Raw genomic sequence first — 27912 nt, 5'->3', positions numbered from 1 at the left:
TCTGTCAGCAGGACCCTTTCAGTCTTAAGAGCTGTCTTCCCAGAGAGCGCTCGGTTACCCGCTCAGCACTGTCCTTGAGGGATCTGAGGGCCCAGGCTGTTTTCAGTGACAGAGATTGAGGTCTATTATATGAGGTGGGATTGTCAGTGGACCCACACAGTAGTTCTAGGAGTAGCGAGTCCCCTGTCTCAGAAACTTGCAAGGGCAGATGGGAGCTCAAGGCACCTACAGGCTCCCTGCCTGAGAGGAGTGTAGGCTGGGTCAGTGCTTCTTGTATTGTCTCAAGTCTCCACACTCAGCCTCCTGCCTATCTCCCCAGCCACAGACCAAATCTGTGCCCAGGGTGGTCACTGGGCCAGGAAAACCACAGCCCTCAAGTAGGTTCAAGGTCAGTCTCTCCATTTGGCTTGGAGCGCTGGGCAGGAATCTGCAGCCGACTGCAGAGGTTTTACCAGGGCTGCCACCGGCCAGGTGCAGGGGTGTGTGTGTGTGTGTGTGTGTGGTTAACCATGTGGATTAGGAATGAACCTGAGGTGACCCCGGGAGGCCTGGGCTTCACATTTATGCACCAACTAGCCCCAGTAATCTGAAGCCCCCCCAGACTGGAAGTGTCTGCTTAGAGAAAAAAGAAAGCCTTGTGCTCTGCAGACAGAGCTGAGACCCCCAGGGTGGGACTGAGGGGCAGGAGGGGCACAAGCCCTCCGCATGAACCAGTTGCACATGCTCTGACCACTGTCACATCTGTTCACAGGCCTCATGAAATCAAAGGCTCGGAGGCTCCAGCTGACCCCACCCTCACTCCTAACCAGGAACATCTGGTGTCCAGGCTAGCTTTCGGGATAGGAGCTGGTCCACGGGTGTGTATGTGTGTGTGTGTGTGTGTGTGTGAAGCAGGCTGGGGGAATAGGTGACAGCTCGTAGTCCGAGATCAGTCTGTCAGCTGCTCTGTTCTTGCTTCCTGCTTGGGGCCTCCAAACATCTGGAGGACCCTTGTCTGAGGAAGTATGTCATGGCCTCATGGGTGGGAGGGGGCACAGCAGCTCCTACGCACCCATCTTGTTTCTAGGTTAACACACTGGCTGGTGACATCGGCACAGTCCCACAGAGTCCCCTTTCACCCACCGGATGAGCTCCGAGGCTGCCCAGCAGCCAGTCTACCTGTTCTTCAGCCCAGAGGGAAGGATACTCGGGGCGGGGGAGGGTGACGATGCCAGGAGCACACATCGGTAAGGGAGGAGCACTGGGAGAACAGGCACAGGGATCTTCGGCCTGGAGGAGCATGGCCAGCAGCAGACCCAAGACCTGGCAGGACCAGTTGTTCTCTCTGAGGGCATCAGGCTGCTAAGGATAGACTCCCAGCTAGAAGCAGGGCTAGGAGTGCTCACTCCGGGATCACCCATCATTGGACCCTGGGCTAACTGTAGCAAGTGGGATTAGCACCTCCCAGGAGACTGCAAAGCATATATGGGTATTCCCATGAGACAACCTGCTATCTGTTGGGCGTGTTCTCAGAGGGCCCTGGTTCCATGTGGCTATACCTGGAAGCAGATGATATTACCCCCAAAGCAGGAGCCTGGCAGCCCGCCAACAGGGACATGGCTAGCCTGGGACAAGGCTAGCCTGGGGTTGAGCTGTTGCTCCTCATCTCAGCCTTTCTTTTTTTGCTTTTTGTTTTTTTTGTTTGTTTGTTTGTTTTGCTTGTATTCCCCCCCTCCCCCTCCCCAGACAGGGTTTCTCTGTATAGCCCTGGCTGTCCTGGAACTCACTCTGTAGATCAGGCTGGCCTTGAACTCAGAAATCTGCCTGCCTCTGCCTCTCAAGTGCTGGGATTAAAGGCGTGCACCACCACCACCACCCGGCCATTTCAGCCTTTCTTTAGACATCCAGGGTTTACTGAGAGCTTTAACTCTGAAGGGCACAGTAGGTGCTTCACAGCCACGGACCCAGAGGCCAGAGGAAGTCCTGGACACCAGGTGACACCAGGCTGAGTTACTGAGACCCCTCCCACAGAGGGGTCCCCCCAGAACACTTAGGATATACTCTTGTCCTCTGTCTTGGGGGAGGGGCGTGGACATTGTCCCCTTTAATGGTCCAACTCTGGGAGTTTCCCAAGTGCTCAGTCTAAGTTATAGTCTTTCAAAGGAACGGGGTGGCTATGGAAGAGAGGGGACACTTCTGCTCTAGGCTCCCTGGAATGCCCACAGTGGCCTCTGCTCTGGGCTGCTGAGCTGACCCTAAGTCCATGGGGTCTCCGGACATCCGTGCTTGTAAGCTGGTGCTAATGTCTGGTAACTCACTCCATTTTCTCAATGGCTGTAAGACAGGAACCACAGCAGGCTCCCCACTCTACAAATGCAGAAGGCAGGTGAGCGCTCTGAAGTAACTTGCTTACCCAAAGTTGGGTAGCAAGTAGGAGGAGCTGAGATCTGAACCTAAGACTAGGCTGCCAACGGCCCCAGGGTCGTGTTACGTTAGAGTACAGAATTTCAAATGACTTCGCCAATTCTATGCTCGAGGTATGGGCGGGGATTGGGGGTGGGGGACTCACGTGTGTGAGGTGTGAAGGAGGGTGGTCGTGTGGCTCCCTGGGATGAGGTGGGAGGTGGGGGCGGCATGCTGGGGGGTGTGGACCGGGGCTGCGTCTTCACTTCAGCCGGGGAGTCTGGCATTGCTGCAGCCTTCTCCTTCCTGTTAGCTAAGGAAAGACAGAAAGAGAGAGAGAGAGAGACAGATGAAGCAGCTGAGGGCAGAACAGGCTGGGCAGCACCTGGGCAGGGGCCTGAGCTTCCACAGGCCAGGTGGACTCCGGACACCAACCATCCTGTGGCAGCCCGGAGTGTTCTCACAGGTGGCTGGCATCGAAGCACAGGTGAGGCAGAGGGCCAGGCTCGTCGGGGCTAGTGTCTGTGCGGGGGCGGGGCGTGGGGGGGGGAGTCACAACACAGCTTTCCGTGCTCAGACCCCACCTCGATTCTCCCGACCAACCTGAGTCTCTGTATGCATAAGATATACGAGGGGCGATGACCCCAGATTTCTAGATGCTGAGACTCTCCTCTGGGATCCGCTCTGGGGGACAGGGGAACTGGCTTGGGGTGTGGCACCTCTATTTCAACCATCTCCTGCCTTGTGGCCCCTGCGACCCCTATGGGAGGTTTGTGGACAACGGCAGAGTGCCAAGAGCCTGATTTCTGAAATGTGGCGTGTGGGCTCTGGACGTTCATTACCAACCACGTCCGAGGGACCAGACTCTCATCAGCTCTGGGGCAGCTGGGTAGGAAGGAGCTAGGACACTGAGGACGGCCAGGGTGAACGGAGGACCAGGTGAACCCTGGGTATCCAAGGGCTTCAGAACAGGACCATGAAGCAAAGGGGCACGGACAGGCTCAACAGGAAGTCCAAAGGGCAGGCCTTGCTTAGAGCATTCTCTGCAGAGGATGGTGAGCCCCAGGGCTTCCTGGGTGTGGTCAGGCAGAGTGGGTGAGCTGTTTCTTTGTCCCTTGGCTCTGCTATCCAGAGGCAGCAAGGGTGGGCTCCTGCCTGCCATGAGCAGAAGGCAGACCTCTCTGCTCCAGTTCCTGCTTGTCCCCCCACGCTCCTACCCACAGGGTCTTCCATGGGCGGTGGGGGTGTGTGTGGAGACAGAGTCGCAGAGTCTCTTGGCCGTCCTCACTGCAACTATGGGGACCACCCCTCAGCCTCTCCCATCCTACTCCCTGTTTCTGGATCCCAGCATTGGCAGACACACGTTAAGTCCAGGTCACCCAGCCTCTGTGGCATCTACTAGGCGGCAGGCCAGAAACAGCAAAGACCTCACCTAACCCCCTCCCTGGTCTGCAGAGGGGACACACTTTAGACAAGCCCAGTGGTCCGTGGTGGCTTGTGTCTGAGTCTGTGATGGAAGAGGCAAGAAGCCCCCATCTTGCTGGGCCAACGAGGAGGGGCAGGATGGGAGCAGATGGCACGCAGCAGCCACCCAGGCTGCGGCACCTGCTGTCCCCCAGCTGTGGCTTTGGCCCCCCTCCTGCCGGCGCTCCGCCCCTCCCCTCCCTCAACTGTCCAAAGGCTGATGGCTGGGCACACGTGTGGCCGCAGCTGTGGGGGCCTATCAACACCATGCCTGGCTGTAGGGCTGATGGCCTCTCCGGTGACAACAACCAAAGAAGGCAACTGGGACTGGCTGCTTCAGCGCGGAGCTCCGTCCTCACCAGCCCTTCACCTGGCCAGTCTGCCCTTGGGCCCTCGGGCAGATGGGGTTGCCCGGGAGGGCATTGCCAGGGCCAAATGTCTCAAGTACCAGGCTGGCTCCAGTCACAGGCCCAGGACATTGGGGTCACTCTGTGTCTCTGAAGTCTTTCACAGAGGGGAAGTGGCTTCACCTGAGCTTCAAGTACCAAACAAAGTAAAGCGAATTCAGTATAGGCGCCGTGGGCAGCTGGGGCGGCACTGGGCACTAGCTGTTACGTCTCTGCTTGTTCAGTGTCGTACTGATAGGCCCGCTGGTGCCACGGGCCAGGGTACCATGATGCAGTGGCCACCACTTGCATGCCCACAATGTCAAAGGCACCAGCAGAGACAGCATCCAGTGACCCGCAGAGACTTAATTTTCTTTCTTGTTTATAGGACATGAATCATCGAGGCCAGAGGTCATCTCTGCCTCAGATCCTCAAATGTCCACTGCATGCAGACTCTGTCCCAGCAGTTCATGGATTTCATTTGTCCTCACAGAAGTCCTGTGGTCCTGATTCCACTCAAAGCCCATTTCAGAGAGAGAGAGAGAGAGAGAGAGAGAGAGAGAGAGAGAGCTGGGTACATCACAGTGTCACGATCTGCTCTAAGTCACAGAGCACACATGGACACCGGATGGAAAGCCAGTGAGCGTGGGGACATGGAGACAGCTGGTTTCCTTCGGACCGGTCAGCAGCCTCCCAGATGTGGGGTTGCTGTCCCTCTCTGCCTTTGTTCTTTCCTTACCTCCCTTCTAGAAGCCTAAGGGTGCCCACCTCCCAGGATGCTCTGGGAATCTTGTTTCCTTCTCCAGATTATCCCCTCTTGGCAGTTCCTCTGGACTGTCACCACACTGCAGTGGCCTTGCTCCCGGGTCAACCGGTCTGCAAGGTTTGCAGCCACCAAAAGGTGTTGACTCAGGGTAGGGATCACTGTGACAGTCCTGTGAGGAAGTATTTCCCTGAAGTCCCTTGCCAGGACCTTCAGGCAAAGGGTAGAGGGTGCCTGGATGCTGGTGCTCCAAGGTCAGGAGACAGTGGGTGTAGGTCAGGTGGGAGGGGCTGGCTGCTGAGAGAGGCTGTCTCCTGGGGCCTCACATCTAAGTATGTAAACCATCCATTCCCTGAGTGTGTGTGTGTGTGTGTTTCAAAAGAGGTGGAGTGTGTCATTCTTAGGACCCATACCACAGCTACTTTACTTATTTAGATATTTGTTGTGTAGCCAAAGATGGCCTTGAATTTCTGATACTTCTGTTTCTGCTTCTGAGTGCTGGGATTACAAGTGTGCACCGCCACGCCCAGTGTATGGGTACTGGGGTTCAAACCCAGGGTTTTGTGCACGCTACGGAAGCTGCCCACTGAGCTGTAGTCTCCAGACTCAATGCTAATTTTCATTGATGTTCCTCTTCACACTGTAGTGGTTGGGAAGGTATCGTGGGTCCCACAGCCTCAGAACATCAATGGCAGGTATGAGGCCAGTAGACGTGTCCTTCCAGACTGTATCTTCCTGCTCTGCTTCCCCCAGTGCCCTCGGGCAGGAGCCGGCCAGGTATGATGCTCCACTATCTGATGACCTGGGAACCCACAGAGAGGCAGTCCTTGCTCTCCAGCAAGCCTGCAAATGTTAGTGGGAGGGCGGGCGCAGCAGAGCAGTCCTAGAGAGGTCCAGACCACCGTGAAATCTGGGCAACTTGGAGCTGTGTCTTTTCCTTTTGTCCCACCAAGGCCAAACCCCTAGCCATACTTAGGCAGGAATCTCCACCCTCCATTGTCCCCTAGAGGTACTCTTACAGCTCCATCTCACAAAGGGGAAACTGAGACCCAAGAAGTGATTTCTCCAAAGCCACTCAGCTGTGTGTACAGAGCAGGTCTGGTCCATCAGCCCCAAGCCACGCTGTCCTTTCTGTCCCCACCCACCCAGGCCTGTGTCCCCAGGCTCTGAGTTCTGTTTCCAGGTAGCTGGGCAGAGGCTCTTTTGTCTATTCAGTTGGACTTTTCCTGTGAGGTGAGAAGGTGCAAGTAAAAATCACAGCGGTCCTGGGGGTAGCCCTGTTGACCGTGTGCTCCAGGGGAATGCTGTCAAGGCCCCTTCAGGGTCTTGCCATGTCTCATGACTTGTGGGTGGGGCAGCCAGGATGGACACTGAGCACCAGCTCTTAGCCAAGCCATCGCTGTGAATTTTTTAGTTCAGGCAACTGGGGCGAGGCAGCCACAGTGAGAACCATGTGGAAGAAGCCCAGAGAAGCCAAGGAAGCCACACATATGCCGGCACCTCCAGGCCAACCTTCACAGAGCAGAAAGCACGTGGGGTTGTGTGCTCACCTACCCTAGGGTGGTTTCTGGGGAACATGTGTCACCAGCTTGTGAGTGCCCGCTGCTCGACTTAGAATGGTACCGTGCTTCTTGCGCTGTGGCGGGTAGGGGATGCTTCGGGAGGAGCCCCACGCCCAGCTCCTTCATCTCAATGAAGTAAGGATCCCATGACATCACACAGCCTAACAGATAGCTCTCTTCCCTGTGGTGAGCAATGTCTGCTCTACGAGGGCCTCATTTGATGTTCCCAACAGCCCTCAGCCCTTCAGTCCTGCCCCACCTTATAGGGGTGGGGACCGCGGCACAGAGTAGGCCAGTGACACCCGCTGAGAAGGCAGCGCTATAACTAGATTTGGGTAGATTGGCCCTGCCGGTCTCAGGGGTCCTACAGCCCAGTGGCCCCAGCCAGCTTCCAAGGTCTCTAAAGCATGTCCAACCTTCCAAGTTATTTTTATAAGCTGATGGTATCTTCTCTCCAATCCTCTCCAGGAAAGGGGCTCTATGGTCTCTCTCTCCTGGATCCTGTAAACTGCACATAGGACCTGAATCTGGGGATCCCCTGAGGGATGCGGGCGAGTAGGGAACCTGCAGGCAGTGGCACTACACTACACCACGGTGCCTCGAGTCGGCAAAGCCTAGGATGGTCTCTGGGAAGAAAGGGGGTGAGAAGGGTCTGGCTCCTCCCCCAGGCCATCCCGGCCTCTGCTACCTCCCTGTTCCCACCCTCCAGAAAATTCCCAGGCCCCATAGCTGCTTGTGGGCCCCAGGGAGCTCCTGTGTTGTCCATACTGAGCATCCACACAGGAAGTGACTCTGTAAAGCCAGGCGGAGCCTGTGGGAAAGAACACGGAATGTGCCGGCACGGGCCGCTCCATCCATCACTGTCCCCGTCGGCTGTGGTTCCCAGCCTGCCCTCCCAGCTGGGAACTGGCCTACGTCCAGCATGGAGCTGACCATCTTTTTGGCTGGGTCTCTTCAGACCTTTGTGTCGCTAGCAGATTCAGAGCCTGGCTTGACTGACCCCTGCTGTGACCTAGGTCACCGTGTACATCGACAGGTCTCAGGCTGCTGTGAGCACTAAGTCAGCCCTGACCTCAGTGCTCTGTGTCTGTCACCTCCTGCTGTCCCTACCATAAACCCACGAGGTTGGCAGGTGAGGAAACTGAGGCACAGCAAGGTAGGAAGCTGGGCCTCCACTCCAGGAGGTCAGATGAGGTTTCTTCTCTATGGAGTCTTTAACACTTGCAAGTGCAGACTGGACAGGGCTGCTGACAGGACCAGACTGTCTCTCTACTTCTGGCTGACCATGGGTAGGCAGAGGCCTGAAGGCACCTGGTGGTATCAAGGCTCCCAGGCCTAGGTGTCTCCTGTGCAAGTGCAGCCAACCCCTCATACACCGGGGCATGGAGACCCAGTGTCCCAAGGCACAAAGTCCTCAATCAAAGGAAAAGGCCAAAGCACACTTGGAGAGGATGGCTCACACACTGTGACCTAGGTGGGCAGTCTGTTTCCACCTCTGTGATTTGGGGAGCCCAGTGGAAAAAAAAATCAAAGATATACGGCCATTGGATGAGAGAGACGGTGTGCTGGCAAGGGCTATTTCCTCCTTCAGTCATGAAACTACAGTGTTCAAAGGCTCTGGGTGAGTTGGTGCTGGAGATCAAATATAGACCCTGAGTTCGATCCCCAGCACCCATGGAGGAAGCTGGACATGGTTCCTGTAACTCCAGCACTGGGTGGGGATGGGGAGAGAGGGCTTCCGGGCTGGCCGGCTGGTCAGTCTACTCAGCAAGTTTCAAGTCAATGAGAGACCCTGTCTCAAACGTGCAAAGGGGGCGGAAGAGGTATGACATGCAAGGCTTCCACAGCATGTGCACTCAAACTCCCTCTCTGCATCTCCTCACTCACACGGAGGGAGGGGAGAGGGAATGAGAGGAGACAGAGATGAGAGATACTGTGTCATTCCGTAGGAAATGTGTCATAGGCAGAGGAGACCCCAAGAGGCTGAGATCACCCCTCTGTCCTCATAACACAGTAGACTATCCTGATACTCAAGGTCACTTGAGGTCACTGAAATGCCACACAGTGTGTAAGGAGCAGAGTCCTTATCTCTAGACTCCAGCCTCTACGTTTGCCTGGGCAATGGTCCAAGGCTATGCCACCAAAGCCAAGGTAAACCCACAAGATTGGATTTCCTTGGATTCGGCAGGGTCAGCTAACCTCCTAGGACACATTCCCAAGCCTGCCACTTAAGGCTGACTGTCCCCTCTCTGCTCACAGTCCAGTCTACTCCCTGCCTCAGATGCTCCTGTCCCAGAGCCTTTGCGCTGGCTAGTGTCCTTCTGTGGAAATCTACCTCCTCCAGACCTCCACTCTCTCCCTCTCTCCCTTCATATCCTGTCATGACTGTGATGAGCCTGCTCCCCGGAAGATCCTGGAAGTTGGGCAACAGCATTCCCATGGGAAAGATGGGAAAACTGAGAGGCGGGGAGTCCCATAGCTATCAGAGACCACAGATTGTAAGGCTGTTTGGAATATTTCAGTGTTCTGATGCCCCAACATAGGCTACTTAAGTGTCTCCAACAGTATTTCCACCTATTTCCACCCATCCATCCACCTATCATCAATCCTCCCACTCATCCATCATCCAGTTACCCACCATCCATCTATCCATCACCACCAATGCATCCGTCATCCATCCATTCACTCATTCATCCATCCATCAACCATTGGTCCATTGTCTACCCCATGTACCCATCTATCACCCATCCATCCATTTATCAATCCATCCATCCATCCATCCATCCATCCATCATCTATCTATCCATCCACCCATCCATCCATCTATCCATCATCTATCCACCATCCATCCATCTACCCATCCATCCATCTATCATCTATCCACCATCCATTCATCCACCCACCCATCTATCCATCATCCATCCATCCATCTATCTATCATCCATCCACCCATCCATTCATCCATCTATCCATCATCTATCCACCATCCATCATCCATCTATCCATCATGTATCCACCATCCATCCATCCATCCATCACCCATCTATCCATCATCCATCCATCCACCATCCATCCATCACCCATCTATCCACCATCTATCCATCCATCCATCCATCATTTACCCATTATCCATATCACCTATCCATTCATCCATCATCTACCCACCCATCCATCCATCCATCCTCCATCTATCTATCCATCTACTTTTCCATCCACCCCTCCTATACCTACCCAGAATTAATTCATGAATGCATCACTCACACACAACCCATGCAGCTACCCACCTGTTATCCATCTACTCACGCATCCATCCACTTAGAGAGCTCCATTTAAAATGACTTTGCAGGGCTGGCAAGATGGCTCAGTGAAAAAAGGTGCTTGCTACCAAACCTGACAACCTGAGATCAACTGAACCCCAGAACCCATGCGGTGGAAGTTAATGAACCAACTCCATAAATTGATTCATTACACGTACCCTGACTTTCACACATGCACCCTGGAGTATGTTCCTACACATATATGCCACATAAACAAATATAATAAGAGATTAAACATCCTTCAACCCTTGAAGGCCAAAAGCCTCATCTAATCACAGATAACCGGATACCCTCACAAGCTAAACAGCAAGTTCAAGTACCTCTCATTCTTTTTTTTTATTAAATATTATTTATTTATTATTGTTTATACGAGTACACTGTAGCTGTCTTCAGACACACACCAGAAGAGGGAATCAGATCCCATTACAGATGGTTGTGAGTCACTATGTGGTTGCTGGGATTTGAACTCAGGACCTCTGGAAGAGTAGTCGGTGCTCTTACCCGCTGAGCCAGCTCTCCAGCCCCCACCTCTCATTCTTTACACTCACAAACAAAGCAGTGAACAGTGAGCCCGGATGTGTGTGAGAGTGACACGGAGCAAAGTGACCCAGCAAAGACGCGCTTCAGGACACCTCAGGACCATCAGGGCGATGTGATGGGGGACCCACAACCACCTCTGGGGACAGGCTGGGGACAAAAGGACGACTCTCAAGAATTGCAGCCCGATACTGACCGAGTTGCCTCCCTTGAATGCTCAGAGCTACGGGTTATGCATTGTGGATGTGTCCCGGCAGTCCTGGTCCTGAGGAGTTTCTAACTGCCTATCATTTAAATGGGCCCCTTTGAAAACGAAAGGGGTTGGCTGATAGGCATCACAGCCACTGGGGTACAAGTCCTTTGAGGCCACCGATGTAACAGGCGTCGGCCTGTCCTTCCCACCCCCACGCCCCAGGCTCCTGTCCTGGACACTGAGGCCTAGCTACAACATCTGGAATCATTAGAGGGCTCGTGTAAGATTGTCATCTTTTCAAACTTCCAGAGGACACAGCTAGCTCTCCTCCAGAGCTTTCCTGTGGGATACACAGAAGGAATTTGGGCCCTGGTCTCCAGCAAAGGGCTGGGTTAGACCTGGGCTCCCAGGCCCGAGGCACAGCAAAGAGCTGAGGGCTTCCTCTGGGTGACTCCATGTCTAGGAGAGGAGTCAGACCTGGGGGCTGAGCTCCATCCCGTCCTGTTCAAGGCTAGGAGCAGAAGCACTCAGCTTTGATCCCTTAGGCAGGGAACTCGGGAGTGGGTGGGATGCAGCCCTAATGAGTCCCAGGTGTCTGCGTCAGTGGCTTCCCACATCTGGTCTCCATCAGCCTCCACCGCCATGAATAAGTAATAATACAAAAATACAGGGATTAGTGTTTCCTGCCCTGTGCTCCACGGGCCAGGCAGCCCTTCTGCCCCAGTGGTGACAGGACCTCGAGTCAAGCAGGGCTGGATCTTGGCCCTGCCGTGCTCTTGGAGGTCTGACTCTGTGCCATTCTCTGGTTTTAACCCTGCCTGCCTCTGCTGTGTTGCTGCCTCTGCTGCGTTGCTGCCTCTGCTGCGTTGCTGCCTCTGCTGTGTTGCTGCCTCTGCTGTGTTGCTGCCGCTGCTGTGTTGCTGCCTCTGCTGCGTTGCTGCCTCTGCTGCTTCGCTGCCGCTGCTCTTCCTGCAGTCCAGCACTGAGTCATCTCGAGAAGAACCCAAGAACCCCACAATCCCTGGTCCATGATAACAATGAAGGTCAAAAGGCCACCAGAGTAACAGTGGCGGGCTGGAAGGCTTGAGACCTGGTTCCTACTGAAACTGTGAAAACTAAGGGGTTACCTCGAAAAACTCTGAACTTTGGTACCCACCAGCAAAATAGCACATTTTGGGGTGAGGCTGGTTGGGGCAGCAAATGCCAGAGAGCCTCACAGACGCGGAGTCTGCTACGCTCCCTGTGATGGACGGCTGGCTCTCCCCCAGCTTTAAAGCCCTGGAGGACAAGAGGCAGGCAGGAACGAGCAGCTTGGGTTCCAGCTCACGGTGGGAACATTATTGGCCGTTTCCTGCACAGAGCCTCAGGTTTCTTGCCTACAGAACGAGAAGGAACCCACCGCATTTCACAAGAGCCAGCGGTGCATGTGCTCTAACTCATGTACTGACTGGCTACGCGGCTTCGTGTGTTCATCTGTAACCTTGCTTGCTTTAGAGTCTGAAGCAGGAGGATTGCAAGTTTTAGACCAGCCTGGTCAACTTAGCAAGACCCTGTCTCAAAAGCAATGACCTGGGAGGTAGCGCTGTGGAAGAGTACTTGCCAAGCAGTGCTAGGTCCTGGGTGCTGTCACCACTGGGACTGAAGGAAGAGAGATAGAGAAGAATCTAGAACGAGTACCTACCCTGTGTGGGTGGGGTGCATGGTTCTACAAGTGGGTACATGAGGGTTTGTGGGGGCCACAGGGGAAGAAGGCTGTCCTCAGCATGCCTGACATGTTGGACAGGTTTCTCTTTGCAGAGAGCAACTGTGCTATCCTGGGCTTTGGGATGACTCCCCATCGATAACGCTGTGGGGTGTCAGAGCTCCATTTATATATGGGGAAACCGAGGCATGGAACTATTGTATTATCTGTTCTGCTCCTTCCTCATCACATCCCAGCATTCCTCTGCGGCCTTTATACCAGCCCATTCTGGCGAGGTGAGGCCACTAGTGGTCCTTTGAACAGGGTCAGCCCCAGACCTGCTGTGGCCCACAGGATGCGGTGAAAGAGATGTAAGACAGTGCAGCTTGGTGTCACCTGCTGCCAGCCCCACCTGCTCCCTTGTGGAACTATGGGGGGCATGACACGCGTGCGCGCAGACACACACACACACACACACACACACACACACACGGGTCCAGCTGGTCCAGCTGGGCCTAGGCACCAGTAGAGTGCCTAGCACTCAACAGATCTGCAAGTGCTGCCAGGCCAACCGCAGAGCCGAGGGCAGGGCCAGCTGTGGCACCACCTTCTGAGCAACCGACCGCCATCTTCATCAGATCAGCTGTGCCTACTCGCAAGAGTCCACCAGGATTGAGCCTGTGGACGGTGGGGTGGGAGGGTCATGGCCCCTTGTCTGATATTCTGATAGTCACCTCTCCGAGCCATCTGTAAGCCGTTCTGCTGTAAATGCACCTCAGGGGCTAGGATGCGTGCTAGAGAATAAAGGCTGGGGAGACTAGGGAGAGAAACTTGGATCTCTGTGGCTGGGGCAGCGTTCATCCATTCTGGGTGCAGACACTCCACTGCAACTGCTTTGGTACAGCTATGCTTCTGTCTGTAACCTTCATGCATACTCTGCAAGTAAGCCTGACAGATTCAGTGGCTCATTTCCCCCCAGGAGAAAATTCCCACACCACCTGCTAAGGACAGAAGAGCTGTCGGTGGAGCTTGTCTGAGGCGCCCCCTGCTGGAGATCAGTGGTAGCTCTAGAGCGCTTAGTCTGGGGTGGTTTGTTACACACCAACAACTGACTGGGACATCTGGGTCTATTTGTAATGGGAACCCATGGGTCAGCATCTGTCAATCATAATGTCACACCCGAAGCACAACAGCTCTGTAACTCATAAACAGAGAATGAGATTAGCCACTTAATCAGAGAGAGAGAGGCCTAAGTGGTAACCAAAAAACCTGACTGTCAAGAACTGTGATATCCACAGAGCCAAATCCATACCACAATGAGAAAGGGACAGGCAACTAAGCGTGGCGTGGCTCCATCTCAGAAACACACAGCTGGGTGAAGAAGCCAGACTCCAACGAGCACACACCCTGCCTGTGTATGAAGTTTTGCAAACAGCCTAGTATGGTTTTCAAAGTCAGGAAGGTACTTTCCCAGGTCAGGAGGGGCCTGGGGGTCCGGGGCCCCATTAGGTAATGTCTGTTCCTCAAGTGTGCACACAGAGTTGTCTTCAGACTATGTGGTTTGTTTGCTTGTTTGTTTCCTGTGTGGCTATACCTCAAGGACTCTTCTTGTAAGCATGTCACACATGCCAATTCACTGATCTGGAGAAGTGGCCTCTGAGTAAGAATTCATACAGGTGACTCTGCGTATCTTAGCAGCAGACAAAAATGCAGAGACCGTGAGTCCAAACTAACGGGGTGGCACTCCTGCAGGACAGAAGACGCTTCCAGAGCAAGCATCTCAGCTCCGAATCCCCAAAGGAAGATGCTGAAGGCCACGCCCACCTGTGAGAGCGCCCAGAACCCTGGCATGCTCCGTCCTCACAGCACCCTGGGCCAAACAGAGTTAAAAGGCAGGGGAGGATGGGGACACTGGAATCAAAGCCTTCCATGCTGTCCACGGGGCTGCAAATGGGACCCAGATGTCCAGGCCTGCTCACCCTGCGGCTGGCTCGCAAAGGAAACACATTCCTCTCCCAGCTGCTGGGTCTGCACAGCCAAAAACTCCCAGAGAGCCGTGGGGGAGGTGCCTCACCATCTGGGCCGCCCACTGCCAGAGGAGGCTGCCAGGCTCCGGGAAGGACAGGGAAGAAGGGCCCCTTAACTCAGCATGGGTCCTGGCATGCAAGGGGGCATGGGTGGATCTGCACCCTCCCCACCATGTCACCAAGATGTCACTTGCAGCCTGGCACAGCTTATTAAAGACAAATGACAATGAAGTTGGGTTGTGGCTACCTGGGTACTTCCCACCTGCTTCATTGCCGCTGACGGTCCATGGCTAGGTTGTGACTGGGGATACTTAGGGAGGGTGTCTCTCCATGTCTCTGAAAGACACCAGAACCAAATCTTCCAGCAAAGGGACATGCAAAAAGCCATCAGTAAGGAAAATGTGGGGCAGGGGAGATAGCTCATCAAGTACAGTGCTTGACGCACAAGCATGAGGGTCTGAGGTGAGATCCAGAAGCCGAGACACACGTCTCCCATCTTGGTGTTCCTATAACAACATGGGGGTGGTGGCAAGGCAATCTCAGAAGCTCTCGGCCATCTAGCCTGATATGTCCTGTCAGACACGAGACCCTGTCTCAAGCAAGGTGGAAGATGAGGACTGCTGACACCCTACATCGTTCTCTGACCTCCACATGCACACTGTGGCACATACACCTGAGCACACACCACAGAGAGTGTGTGCATGCATCTATGTACACATGCATGTGTGTGCATACATGAATGTGTGCATGCATCTGTGTATACATGCACACGTGTTCATGCATCTGTGTATACATGCCCATGTGTGTATGTATCTGTGCACACATGCATGTGTATGCATGCATGTGTGCATACATGCATGTGTGCATGCATCTGTGTCTACATGCACATGTGTTCATGCATCTGTGTATACATGCCCATGTGTGTATGCATCTGTGTATACATGCATGTGTGTGCATGCATGTGTGTGGACACATCTGTGTATACATGCATGTGTATATGCATCTGTGTATACATGCACATGTGTTCATGCATCTGTGTATACATGCGTGTGTGTATGCATGTGTGTGCACACATCTGTGTATACATTCATGTGTGCATGCATCTGTGTGTACATTCATGTGTATATGCATCTGTGTATACATGCATGTATGTATATGCATGTGTGTGCATGTACCTATATGTATGAGCAGGCTTGCACCGGTTGTGGAGGCTAGTGTTTACATATCCATCTTCTCCAGTGAAGATTACACAAGCCAGAGAGAAGGCACAACACCCTGGCTAGTCACAAGGTGCCTTGAAAAGCACAGGTGAGGAGGCACCCCTTCTGCCTCCCCACTGTCCTCCACATTAAACCGTGTCCTTGTGGTTACAGTTCACACCAGTCACCCGCAGAGCCTGGGTCACCTCTAGGTAGTGGAGGAGCCCTGTTTGGGCTGGAAGCAGTAGGGGGACAGTGACAATGGAGAACAGATCATTGCAAGCTGGGTTGAGAGACAGCTCAGAGAGAAGACAGCTTAAGGAGACATACACCGTTTACAGCTCGGAGGGCGATTCCCAGAGGCCATGTCAAGTGACTCAGAACAGCCCATAACTCCAGCTCGAACCTGGGTCTGGGGGTGCAGGCTTGCAAGATGTCACGTGGGACACTGGAGCCAGAGTATTGCAAGTTCAAGGATAGCCTGGGCAACTTAGTGAGACCTTGTCTCAAAACAGTTGAAGAGACTGCTCAGTGGTTAAGAGCATTTGCTGTTCTTGCAGAGTTCCCAGCGCCCATATTGGGTGGTTTCTAGCTGCCTATAACTCCAGCTCCAGAGGACCTAACATTCCCTTTGGCCTCTGCGGGTACCTACCCAGATATGGCACTAACATGTGCAACATGCGTGTGTGCGTGTGTGCACACACACACATGCAGGCGTGCACACACATACACACATGTGCACACACACACACACAAATAAGTACTTTAAAAAGAAAAAAAATTAAGCCAGGTATGATGGCAATGCCTCTAGTCCCAGCACTCAGAAGGCTGCAGCAGACAGATCTTTGTAAGTTCATAGCCTGCCTAGTCCAGGTAGCAAGTTTGAGGCCAGTCAGGGCTACATAGCAAAGGCTTGTCCCCCAAAAACAAGTAGCCGAGGTTGTAGCCTAGTGGTAGAGTATGCATAAGACTCTGAGTTCAATCACCAGAACCGCAAAGCAACAAAATAAGACAGAACCCAAGAACACCAGCATAGATTGTTTAAAGGAAGACAAGACAAAATGAGGAACCGACAGACCCGAGGAACGAATTCCCTTGCCATCACTGGGATGTGAGCCTGTCTGGCTCAGTCTCCGTGAATAAGCCAGGCATCAACAAGTGACATCCATCCCCGTGACAGCCCAAAGCAGGATAGATTCTCACTCTGAGAAGAGACCAGCAAAGGAAACCTGGCCAGCAGCAGGTCTGCCCTGTACTAGGCAAGCAAGGAGCCCTGGGTCCCACCAACTGCCAGTGTTTTCATTGTTTAAAGAAGCGTGCACTGAGGCACACCCCTCAAACCCACAGAGGCGTGCTGCAAAGTTAAAATAACAATATTGCTCTCATAGATGCCGAAGACTGACTGACCGGGGACTAGTGGTTGTATATGAAAGTCATGGGGAGAACATTCTTCCCAAAGTGATGGAGGGGGTCTCTTGCTCATGCCAGTGATATCCTGGTGGACAGGTGACACTCAGAAGACAGGGTTTAGAGTCCACAGAGGACTTTAGAATTTTAGAGTCCACCTGAGGACATGATCCAGAAGGTCACAGGACAAGCACCGACTGCCACGGCGGTGGGGGGTGGGCAGAAGAGGGTGGATGGGCATCTCACTTCTGGGGCTTCCCTGCCTCATTCCCACAGTGCACTGGGTGCCCTGTGGGCTGCTGCAGCCAGTGCAGAGTCAGCCTTATGTGGTGCCAACCCAGTGCCTACTGTGGGAAGCCCAGCAACTCCTCAGAGACGGGGACAGGCCTGCAGCGTTCTCTCTCCTGTCTTGCCCAGGTGAGAACATATCCAGAGCAGAGGGCCACCCTGAGGAGGCCCAGCAAGGTCCAGGCCCAGGACCTGGGTCTGGGCCCACATCAAAGAGAACCCATGATCCTCCTGCTCTTGCACAGGAGACAACGGCTGCCAGAAGACCTCAGGGAGGCCGTGTGGGCCTAGGCCTTTTGTTGGGGATTTGTCAGGACACTACTGCCGAGGTCAGGGCTTATATAGTCCTGGGCAGTCCCCAACTATGCACTCTGAAAGTTTTGACATTCTTCTAAGGCCACTTAGCTACCGGCCCAGAACCCCCACAGGCTGTTTGTCCAGCATGCTGTCCTCTGGGTGACCTAAACATTTATGGCTGTGGGGTTGGTGGGATGGCCCAGTGGATAAAAACACTTGCCTCCATGCCTTATGATCTGAGTTCCAACTCCACCATCAGGAGGAGGAGAGACTTGACTTCCCACAAGCTGTCCTCGGACTTCCTTATTCATGACCCCCCCCCCCCAAACAAACAATAAACGCCGTGGCTGGCTCCAGGTGAGCCTTAGTCTATGAAGTCCAGAGACAAGCTGACCAGGGAGGACCCTCTGCCACCCACGGTAGAGCTCTAGGGCACTTTCTCCCATCAAAGTCTTCATGCTTGATGGCTTCCAGAACATTCTATTCTCTGTGCTGCCCTAAGTGTCCCCAGAGGTCTGCAAAATCCCAGCCGAAGGTCCCCAAAAGCCCAGATTCTCCACACCAGCACACCAGGAGCCTCAGGTCCCCTCTGCCCCTGCCTTCAAGAAAAGATCACTCTTAGGGTTTGCTGCCTGCGTGGCCTGGAGTCAGTCACCCCGCACGCTGCCTCTGAAGCTGTCATTCCTCTGCAGGTGAGGAGGCAGATGCTGAGATGTGAGGGACCTGGGCAGGTGACTGCAGGACAGAAGGACAGAAGGACAGCCTGCCTGCCCCTTCTTCCAGGCTCTGCCCTGCTTAACGGTCCCTGTACCCTCTGCAGGTGTTTCTGGCATTTCTAGCTAAGTGCTGTTTCAGTCACGTTTACTCTTTAAAAAGAGAAAACCCAAAGCAGAGTGTGGTGACAGACCTTTTTATCCCAGCACTGGGAGGCACAAGCAGGTGGATGGATCTTCATGAGGCCAGACTGGTCTACGTAGTAAGTTACCTGGCAACGGGGACTACAAAGTGAGGACTGTCTCAAACTAAACCAAACGAATCCCCTAAACCAAGTGTCTCCAAGCCGACTGCTCTAGCACAGTCTCTCCGCCCAGCAAGCCAAGGTGGTTTCTCCTATGGACCCTGGCTCTGCCCTGCAAAGGGATCATCCTACCCCTCTCTGGTGTTACCATGGGAACACGATATAGAATTAGAGTAATTAACATGCGTGTTGCACCGTGAAAAGCAAGTGAGGCATACAGTAAGTGCTTAATTCGTGCCACTGTAATCAGGCGACTTCTGGGGTGCAGGTTTTCTCATGTGCTAAGCATTCTGTGCTCCCCCCAGCACGTGTCACTGAGTCCCCAACTTTGCTAAGTCCTTGTGCATCCAGCGCCCCAGAGCCTTTGTTGGCACTGAGGATTTGACAGGTGGCTATGGAGGGACGAGTGAATCTAAATTTCTATTTTACCCTGAATCTCAGTCGCCACACGAGAAGGATGGTAGCCCTTTACCCAGAGCCAGGCATAGCACCGCACTAACAGTGCAGGCACGGAAGGGAAGCCCTGCTCCCCATCCCCATCCAGAAGGGTGGCCAGATCTGTCTGGGCCTTGCTTGGCCAGGCCTCCCGATGGCCACAGTGGCCTGAACAGCTGTCACCTCGAGCAGGCTCCCACAACCTAGGAACAACACATCCTTTCTCAGAATTTAAGGAAACAGCCTTTGCTGGAAGCAACCGGCAAACAGATGTTTCCTCCTGGCAGGCCGGAGCCACCCGCCCGCCCGCCTCCCCCCCACCCCACGGCGGGGCTCCCGCTCTTACTGTGAGGCCAGGGCTACACAGGGGAGATCCAGTGCTTTCAATTCTTCTTTTTAGGCAGGGGGAGGAAAAAAAAATTTAAATGTGTTTTACAAGCCTGCCTTTGCCATTGTTTATGTAAACAGGTAAATTGTTTCCTGCCTCAATTAAAAACATCTGCCACATAAATGAATACCAATTAACTCATCCTGTTTTTAATTACTCTGTTAATTACACACAGGCAGCAGCAAGGATGGCATGGAGGGGGGGGGCTGGGTGCATCCCTCCCCCCCAACACCCTCCCCCTTGCCTGGCAAGGATCCGAAATATGTCTGGCTGGTGACGGATCAGGGTGGCAGGGAGGTGGTGGCACCCTGCCAGCTGGGATTTCCTGATCCAAGGTTGCCAAGCAGGCGCCTTTTCTCAGAGTCTCTTGGGTGGGGTCTGGCCTGAGCTGCCTCTGCCACTCTCACGCTGTTGCTCTAGGACTCTGCTGTGGGGCACCAGGGACAGCTCAGCCATGCATGGCTCCCCAGAGCCTGCGGGTGGAGGCTGGAGGGCAGGAACATAGGGTTTCGCCCAGCCAGTCTTGGCTTGATCTACTGCCGGGGCGAGCGGGAATGGGCACCAGTACTAGGTACTGAGCACACGGGTACTGGGCGCCTCCACCTGTCCTTACAATTTGAATATGTTCACTGTACCTGAGGCAGATGCCCGGCGTTCCGCATGTGGTCCTTCTTCCAACACAACCTCATCATCACACACATCTTCCCCTTGCTTGTTTTCAAGGAAGGAGGAACCCTGCTTGCCTCCCCTGGGGAGCCTCATAGCTAGCCATCATGACCTCCAAGCTGGGCTGCCAAAAACTGAGACCCATCCAAGGTCAAATTCCCAGGACCGGTCAGAGTCCAGGGGAGACCGAATTCCGGCAGCACAGCCTGTGCCCTGGGCGAAACGTTAGCTTATCTGTGCCTCCCAGCCTGTGCTCGGTAGATGATAAGGATGCGACAGGAAAGAGTTTTCCAATCTCCATTTCATAGATGGGGAAACAGGAGGGGGGGCGGTTGAGGTGCTGCTGATGTGTACAGCAAAGTGGGGCTCACCTGCTCCATATAAGCCCTCGTTCACACGGTGGCCTGGCTCTAAACAGTGCCCACCAAATTTCTCACACCCTCCCTCCTTGGCAAGACTGGGGGCCTGAGATGGACCCCAGAGCAGGGAGGTGAGGAGGCTACAGCATCAGGGTTTGATATCGGGGTCCACTTTGTGGAGTGGGGTATCCCTGGTATTCTTTACTGGGCAACAGGAGGCTATCCCTTCTGCTGGGAGCATGGGTACACAGGCCTTTCTGCCCTGCTCAGGGTCAGCCTTTCCTAAGCAGTGCCTCCTGAGTTCCCAGTTGCAGGGGTCCAGGACAGCCCCCTGCTGCAGGATCACACAGCAGCTGCAGCTGGAGTGCCCGTTCAGAGCGGCTGTAAGCCACGCTTTCCGTGAACACCAACTGGTTGGTGTGAGGGTCTGAGCTGCTTCTGCTCAGAGCCATGAGGCACATTTCCTACACAGATGCCAAGACTGCAGCCATACTGTGTATCACAGGAAGTGGAGGCTGCGTCTTCTGAACACAATTCAGCATGCCACTAGTGATCTCAGCGCAGCCTGCAGTTGGTACAGTGGCCATCGAGCGGGAAAGAGCCCCTACATAAGGTCCTGTGTCTGAACACAGCTACTGAGCTCCCTAGGGTCTACCATGGACCTCTTCAGGAGGCTCTCCAGGATGACTAGAGACTAGCATCCTTACCTGGGTTATTGTGCGGGAACTGTTCTGGGAATTAGGACATAGCTGGGGGCGGGTGGAGGGTCCACTCTTGGGTCAGCATTGTTGGTTTGTTTGCCTGTTCATTTGAGATGAGATCTCATTCTAGTCCAGCCAACCCGGAACTCACTTCGCAGCTCAGATTGGCCTCAACCTCTGGCCCTCAGCCTCTCAGGTGCTGAGACTGCAGCGTGCACACGGATGTCAACTTCTGTTCTCTGAGAGAAGGTCTCACTCAGCAGCTCCGGTTGCTCTGAAACTCAGTATAGAGCCCAAGCTGCCCTTGAAGTCACGGCATCCCTCCTGCTTCAGCCTCTTGGGTGCTGAGATTAAAAGCATAAGATGCTGTATATGCCCAGGCTCACCTACCCAGCCCCAGACCTGAGGGGCATACAGCGATCCCCACAGATAAAGACCATGGGATTGTACGTAGAGAGGCACATTTGCTAGCCTTGAGCACAGGTGTCTCCCACTGGCCACGCCTAAAGGTGGGGGTGCCCATGTCATCTCAGCTGTATACCATGTCATAGTGAACAAATACACACACACAGAGAGACCCTAGAGTCACACACCTCTCCCTTCCCACAGTGGGTGGAAACGGTTTCCTGCCCTATCCCAGTCAATCTCCTCTCCTGGCCCTGGGAAGGTTCCAGGCAGGCAGATGGGCCTGGTGTTGGTGTTGATGCTGGTGCAGCTGCTCTGGGGGAGCTGTGGGGCTGGCGAAGCTGCCTACCTTTCCAGCGGGAACCTTATGGGTATTTTGACTCATCCTACCAAATGTCTCAGGGGACCTTGAGATGTGGGGGCAGAGCCTGTGGGGAATTTTCCTGGGAAGAGGCGCTTGCCAGGCATCCAGTTCTGGGATAGCTTCCATTTAACAGGAATGACAACAGAGTGTCACAGAGGGCATGGAGTTGCCTGAGGTCACTCCACTGAGACTCTCTAGGGACCCGCGGGTGTGTAAAACAGCCAGGAATGCCAACATGCATGGGAACCTGGCAGGGCACGTTTCTGAGCAGAGGAGCCAGTAGCAAAAGCAACCAGTGTGCTAGGGTCTGTCTCACGATGCTCATGAGGATGTTCTTAGGATAGAGGCCAGTGTGTGTGTGTGTGTGTGTGCGCGCGCGTGTGCGTGTGCGTGTGTGTGTGCGTGTGTGTGTGTGTGCGCGCGCGCGCGTGTGTGTGTGTGTGTGTGTGTGCATATGTATTGTGTATGTGTGTGTGTGTGTATGTGTGTATGTATGTGTGTGCATGTGTATTGTGTATGTGTGTGTATAAGAGAGAGAAAGAGAGAGAGAGAGAGAGAGAGAGAGAGAGAGAGAGAGAGAGAGAGAGAGAGAGCCTACTGTAGGGGTTAAGGACCACTACCTTCACTGCACGCTGGAGATCACTTTTCCCATCAGAGAAGGGAGTGACCTCCCCCTCCCCCACTCCGCCCCCAGAGGTCAGGTATTGTGGTTAGCTTTAACTATCAAACTCAACATAGCCCAAGGCCATTTGAGAGGAATTCCTCCACTGAGGAACTGCTTAGATCAGACAGGCTTCTGGGCATGGCTGAGGGACACTGTCCCGATTGTTACTGGAGGTAGGCAGGTCCGCTCCACTGTGGGAGGCGCTATTCCCTAGGCAGGTGGCACTGAACTGTGTGAGAATGCTAGTTGTATATAAGCTAGCCCACAGGCTATAAGCTAGTTGTATAGCAAGCAGCACTCCCTGTGGTCCCAGCCGTAGTTCTTTGGGGTTACACTTCCTTGGGAATTACACTTCCTTGGGGTTGTATTTGTAGGACGGCAAGCAAGCCTCTTCTTAGTCGCTGCCTTGAGTTTCTACCCTCTGTGATGAACAGTTAACAGGAATAAACCCTGCTTTTGGTTGGGGTGTCTTATCCTAGAACAGAAAGGACCTAGAACAACCAGTGATATCCAATGCACCTGGTGCCTCTGGGGGGCTCAGGGTGCCACTGCCACCCAGGACAGGGTGGTTCTGGGGCTTAAAAGTTGTAACTGATGGGATCCTTTGACTTTATCTTTTTGCTCTGAAAGTGATAGGCAAGGCCTAGCAGGTACTAGGAGAGTGCACACCACTGAGGTGCAGCCCAAGGTCTTAAGTCCTCCCCTAAAGGACAGCATCACGAATGTCAATCTGCCACCACCACCTTCAGGATGCCCGAGGGTCCCAGCATCCTAGCTGGACCTCCCTAATACCAGTATCTGACCCTTATTCCACAGAGCAATTTTCAAGATTTGGGCACCCATTTGGGTCCCTGTGATGGTGTCAGTCACCAGGCCAAGCCTTGGGGCACATGTTTATTGTGTGTAATGTCAGAGCGATGACCCGTGGTTGACCCCATCCCTTTATCTCAAGAGTGTGGTATGCATCCACCACCCAAGCAAGCGGCTGCAGGGAGATTAGCAGATAGGAATCTTCATTGGGGACAAACTGGCCGCTGGCTTGAGGTTTGAGGGTGGGGACGCATAAACCTCAGTTTCCCCATCTGTAAAACATATCAATAGTACCTTCTGGGTTGGGATTGGTGAGAGATCACTATATCAGGCCCTTGGGTACTTCAGTGCTAACGAGAAACACTCATTGCGTTTTCACGCGTGGTGACTTATGCCTGCTGAAGCCGGGTCTCCACAGCACCACAGGGTGGTCTCCCAAGCACTTCTCAACTCTCTCCTCGCTCACCTGAGTGCGTCTGCACCCTAAATCTCCTCGCCATTCCCCCAGCATGTCAGGCATGTTCCTGCCTCAGGGCCTTTGCACAACCACACATATACACACAAAAACCTTTGTAGAGTGGTCCCTGACTCTGCCCCTCTGCAGGTGTCTGCCCAGTTCCTTTACCAGGGGAGCAGAGCCACCCAGGACCTGCCGTAGCCCAGGCTGAGACTCCATCACTTGCCCCTCCACTTGCTGTCCTTCTCAAGCACAGGGCAGAATTTGCTGGGTTTTGCCTGTATCAGGTCCCAATCATTGTCAAAGGACCAATCCCAACCTACTGCTTTTTGTTTTAACTGAGGACAGGTCTTGGTGTGGAGTACAGGCTGCTACAGCGAGCGCTTCATCCATCCGTAGAGTCCTTGCTCATCTGTGAGCTTGTGGGTGCAGCTCCAGGCTACTATTCCGGAAACATGAGGGGAGCCAAGGGCTCCTGAAACCCTTGGAGCTACCCCACAGCCATGCTAGAGTCGCTACATCAGCCCACCCCAGCCCTACTTCATGGGGGGTCGCACAGGGAGCGCGAAACTCCCCCATCACTCTGCAGACTGAGAGGCTCACTGCTTTCAGATTTGGAGAAGAGTGAAAACTAATTGGCTCACTGTGTCCTCAGGGGGTCTGGTCCTGGGATTCTGCCCTCTGTCCAGGAGCTGGAGGTCGGGCTGGGCCATGAGGGCATCTACCTTTCCCCACCAGATTCCCTGTCTTGTGAAGGTCAGAGCCAGGTAGCCAGGGACTCAGCAACCTTGGTCACAGGGGGCACGCCAGCCAGAGATGGATCTCAGCTGCTCCAGGGCGGGGTATACACTGACTTCAAGACTGACTAGCCTCTGGGGTAGACTGAGAGGCAGGCGGAGAACAGAACATTTGCTTCCCCAACCAGATCGCCTCATCCTCAGGCCTGGCATCACCCACACAGGGTGCAGACACTGCTGGGATGCCCAAGGTCCAGCCTGTCCTGACCCTCCTGTGTGCCCAGAGGTCAGCCTGACTCTTGCCTCCCCTCCCCGCAGCCACCACCGCTCCCCAGACAGCACAGCTGCTCAGACGTCCACCCAAGGCCACACGGAAGGCACCCGGGGGACTCCAAGGTCAGTGTAGGAACCACTGTGTCTCCAGCACCAACCTCCCACAACTCCACACTGAGCCTCTAATGCACTGGGGGGGTCCCGGTTGCTAAGGCATGAGATACCCGGAGGACATGGGGCAAGGATGCTATCCCCATGGGCTCTGTCCCCATTCTGCCCCAGAACCTGTGAGCATAGCAAAACATCCATCTTGTGAGATCACGTGCAAAGAGGTGGATTCTGGGGTCCGCAGTGGGCTGCATTCTCTTTCTTTCCTCTTTACCTGAAGGGGCTGTCACCACCTGGGGTGATCCCTCAGGAGATATCTATCCGGGAGGTCAATAGTTCCAGGAACATCCGGAACGAGCTGAAGCTTCCTCCCTGGCTGGCAGGGCCTAAGATCCCCAGGCTGTGCCTCCTTGCATGGATGGGTAGGGAGGAGACAGGGACCAAACAAACAGGATTCAGGAATCGATGCTCTCAGTGGGAAGCTTCCAGCCAGCCGGAACACTGCAGGTAAACAAAGATAGTGCTGAACACCTGTCTCCAGGAGGTGGCGCGGACCGGACAAAACCTGACTCTTGGAGGTGTGTGGACAGCAGCAGGCTGGTCCTGCTACTTGGAAAGAGACGGCACAGCTTAGGGCGAGTCCTGCCACTGAGAAAATGGAGCAGAGGAAATGAAGTGGGCAGGTGCGACCAAAGACGTTTGGGGAAGACAAGAAGACGGGGAGAGGAGAGTCTTATGGGCAGAGGTCCTGCAGGCAAAGGGTACATCTGGGAAACGGGGGGGTCGGGGGGTGGAGGAGCAGAGGAGAGCCAGTGGCCGGTGAGATATGAGGGTTCTGCGGTCTGACAATCTGTGACTCAGCTTCCTTCCTGGGGCGGGGGGGGGGGGGACATACAATCGGTGTTGGTGGCGACTCCCCTGGCCGCTCACAGGACAGACGTGGGAGCAAGGGTGGAAACAGAGAGGCCAGGAACAAAACTGGGTTTAGAACATCTGGTCACAGAGCAGGTGCCGGGGAGCCCGGTGGCTGTTTGTGGAATCAAACACGATGACAGCTTGCAAGCAGAAAAGCTGCTGTTCAAACACCCGCTACGGCACTGGTCAGGTGTCCCTAAGCCAGCAGGGGACCTTGGGCGGCACCTGTCCCCGGCAAGGAGGACCACGTAACCACACAGCCAGCCCGAGCCACCAGGCAAGTGGCTTTTCTCTTTGGTTTATCCTTTGAAAGCCAGCGGATACAGACACATTAAGTCCACTCCTCAGACCCTGCCCGGCGTCAGGGATGGAAATGAGACGCATTTTCAACGAGAGACAACGGAACTCAGGCCGCATCCACACAGTGGGACATTATCCAGTTTTAGAAGCTGGGCACGGTGCTGTCCACTCAATCCCAGCATTTAGGAAGCAGAGGCAAGTGAATCTCTAAGGGTTTGAGGCCAATCTGGTCTATACAAGGAGCTAGAACTACACATAGTGAGAACTTATCTGTGAGGGATAGAATGGGGCAGGCAGACATTGCTATAACTGGAAGAGCCTTGGAAATACAGGTGGTTGCCAAAATGACACACTTGGGCATGCATGCATGCACTTAGACACACACACACACACACACACACACACACACACACACACACGTCTGCCCTGCACCACACACAGTGCCTCACAGACAGATTGACCAGGTCCTCGGGCTCACAAACCATCAGCTGAGGACCCCTTCACAGTCCCGCCTGGCACACATCCTGCGGCACTGCCCGGTGACTCCTGTCGGTATGCTACAGGGCCTCCCCAGGCTCTTCACAGAGATCTTCCCCAGCTGGGAAGGGAAGCCTTGGGGACGTAGGCCACAGTCCTCCCTGGCAGCTGAATCTCTGCAAGGCTACTCTGGGTCCCTGTGCACAGTCCATTCTGCAGCACACACCACATCCTTAGAGCCACAGTGGTCAGTGGAGCATCATGTCCCTGCGCCGAAGCTTTCCTACTGGAGTAGCTTCAGGGTATGCGCTACCAGCCTTCCCACATGATGGGCATTCAAAGGGTACCACACACACAGCCCCAAGGCTTGTCTCCATGAGAGGAGAGGTGCTGTGTGAGAGGCCAAGGCCATATTGCCCACTAGAACAAGAGAGAAAGCATTCAGCACGGGGTCAGGAAGAGAGCAGGGAGACCTAGGTATGCCTACTCACATCTACCTCAGACCCAGAGATGACCCTAGGTGTTAAGAGTGGATAGGGCAGTCTCTTCCCCTTCACAGACATATTTGAAATCGGAGGCACAGAGAAGACAAATACTTTGAAGCAAGTCACACAGCTTGAGTCCCTGAAAGCCAAAATGTTGTCCCTTTCCTTTCTGAGGACAGGAGAGAGATTCCACAGATGGTTAGCCCCTCCCTCCCATCCCAATCTCTTGCTACATGCCTTCTCTGGCTGGAACACGGGACTGCCACAGCCACAGCCAAATCAGGTTTTCTTGGGCTGCCTTTTGGATGATCTAGTGGGGTGAACGTCCTTCTGATTCCTTGTCAATCAGTGGCTACAGAGATATATGACCGTCTCTGGGAGTGTCAGGGAGTGTTCCTCCCCCCCCCCCATGCCCTCTGTTGCTTCTCCCTTGAGTAAACTGACTATTCTGCCTCCCCTATGAGGGGCCTCAGGGTCTGCCTGGGAGATTTGGCGCACAGGGATGACCTGGCTCCAGGAGGCTGAAAGGAAGGCAGAGAAGGAATGGGAGCTCAGGGGCTGCAGGCTGTGCTCTAGGAGACTTGGCCCGGAGACATCTTCCTTATTATAGCCAAATTCATCTTTGTTTTCCTTTCCCCGGTGACATCTGGCTTGCCCTGAGGTCCCACGAATTACAGAGAGCGGGAGCTTGAACTCCTGTTTTTATTGCCTCAGGAAGTGTGCTCTCGCTCTGGGGAACGGAGAGCCTCTGTCAAGCTCTCCACCTGGTCTGGCCGAGGACAAGCCAGTTCTTACCACTCCGTCCTCCTAGGTGTGCACCCGGATGCCCGCGGGGGCTGACGGCCAT

General features: G+C 54.2%; 1 protein-coding gene across 6 annotated transcripts in view; it reads right to left on the bottom strand.

Annotated features, from left to right (window-relative positions):
- Positions 1-27912, bottom strand: part of Cbfa2t3 (CBFA2/RUNX1 partner transcriptional co-repressor 3) — a 69999-nt gene that overhangs the window by 17268 nt on the left and 24819 nt on the right. For 4 of the 6 annotated variants that reach the window (XM_052167248.1, XM_052167249.1, XM_052167252.1 and 1 more), the window contains one exon: positions 2549-2695. The exons of the other annotated variants lie outside the window; for them this stretch is intronic. In XM_052167248.1, the coding sequence (XP_052023208.1) occupies positions 2549-2695 (147 nt within the window). Of the gene's footprint in view, positions 1-2548; positions 2696-27912 lie in introns of those variants that run through there. 6 annotated transcript variants of the gene reach the window in all.

Source organism: Apodemus sylvaticus, chromosome 21, assembly GCF_947179515.1.
Source record: "Apodemus sylvaticus chromosome 21, mApoSyl1.1, whole genome shotgun sequence".
NCBI lineage: Eukaryota > Metazoa > Chordata > Mammalia > Rodentia > Muridae > Apodemus > Apodemus sylvaticus.
The sequence above is the reverse complement of the archived record's forward strand: the minus strand, read 5'-3'. Positions and strand labels throughout refer to the sequence as shown.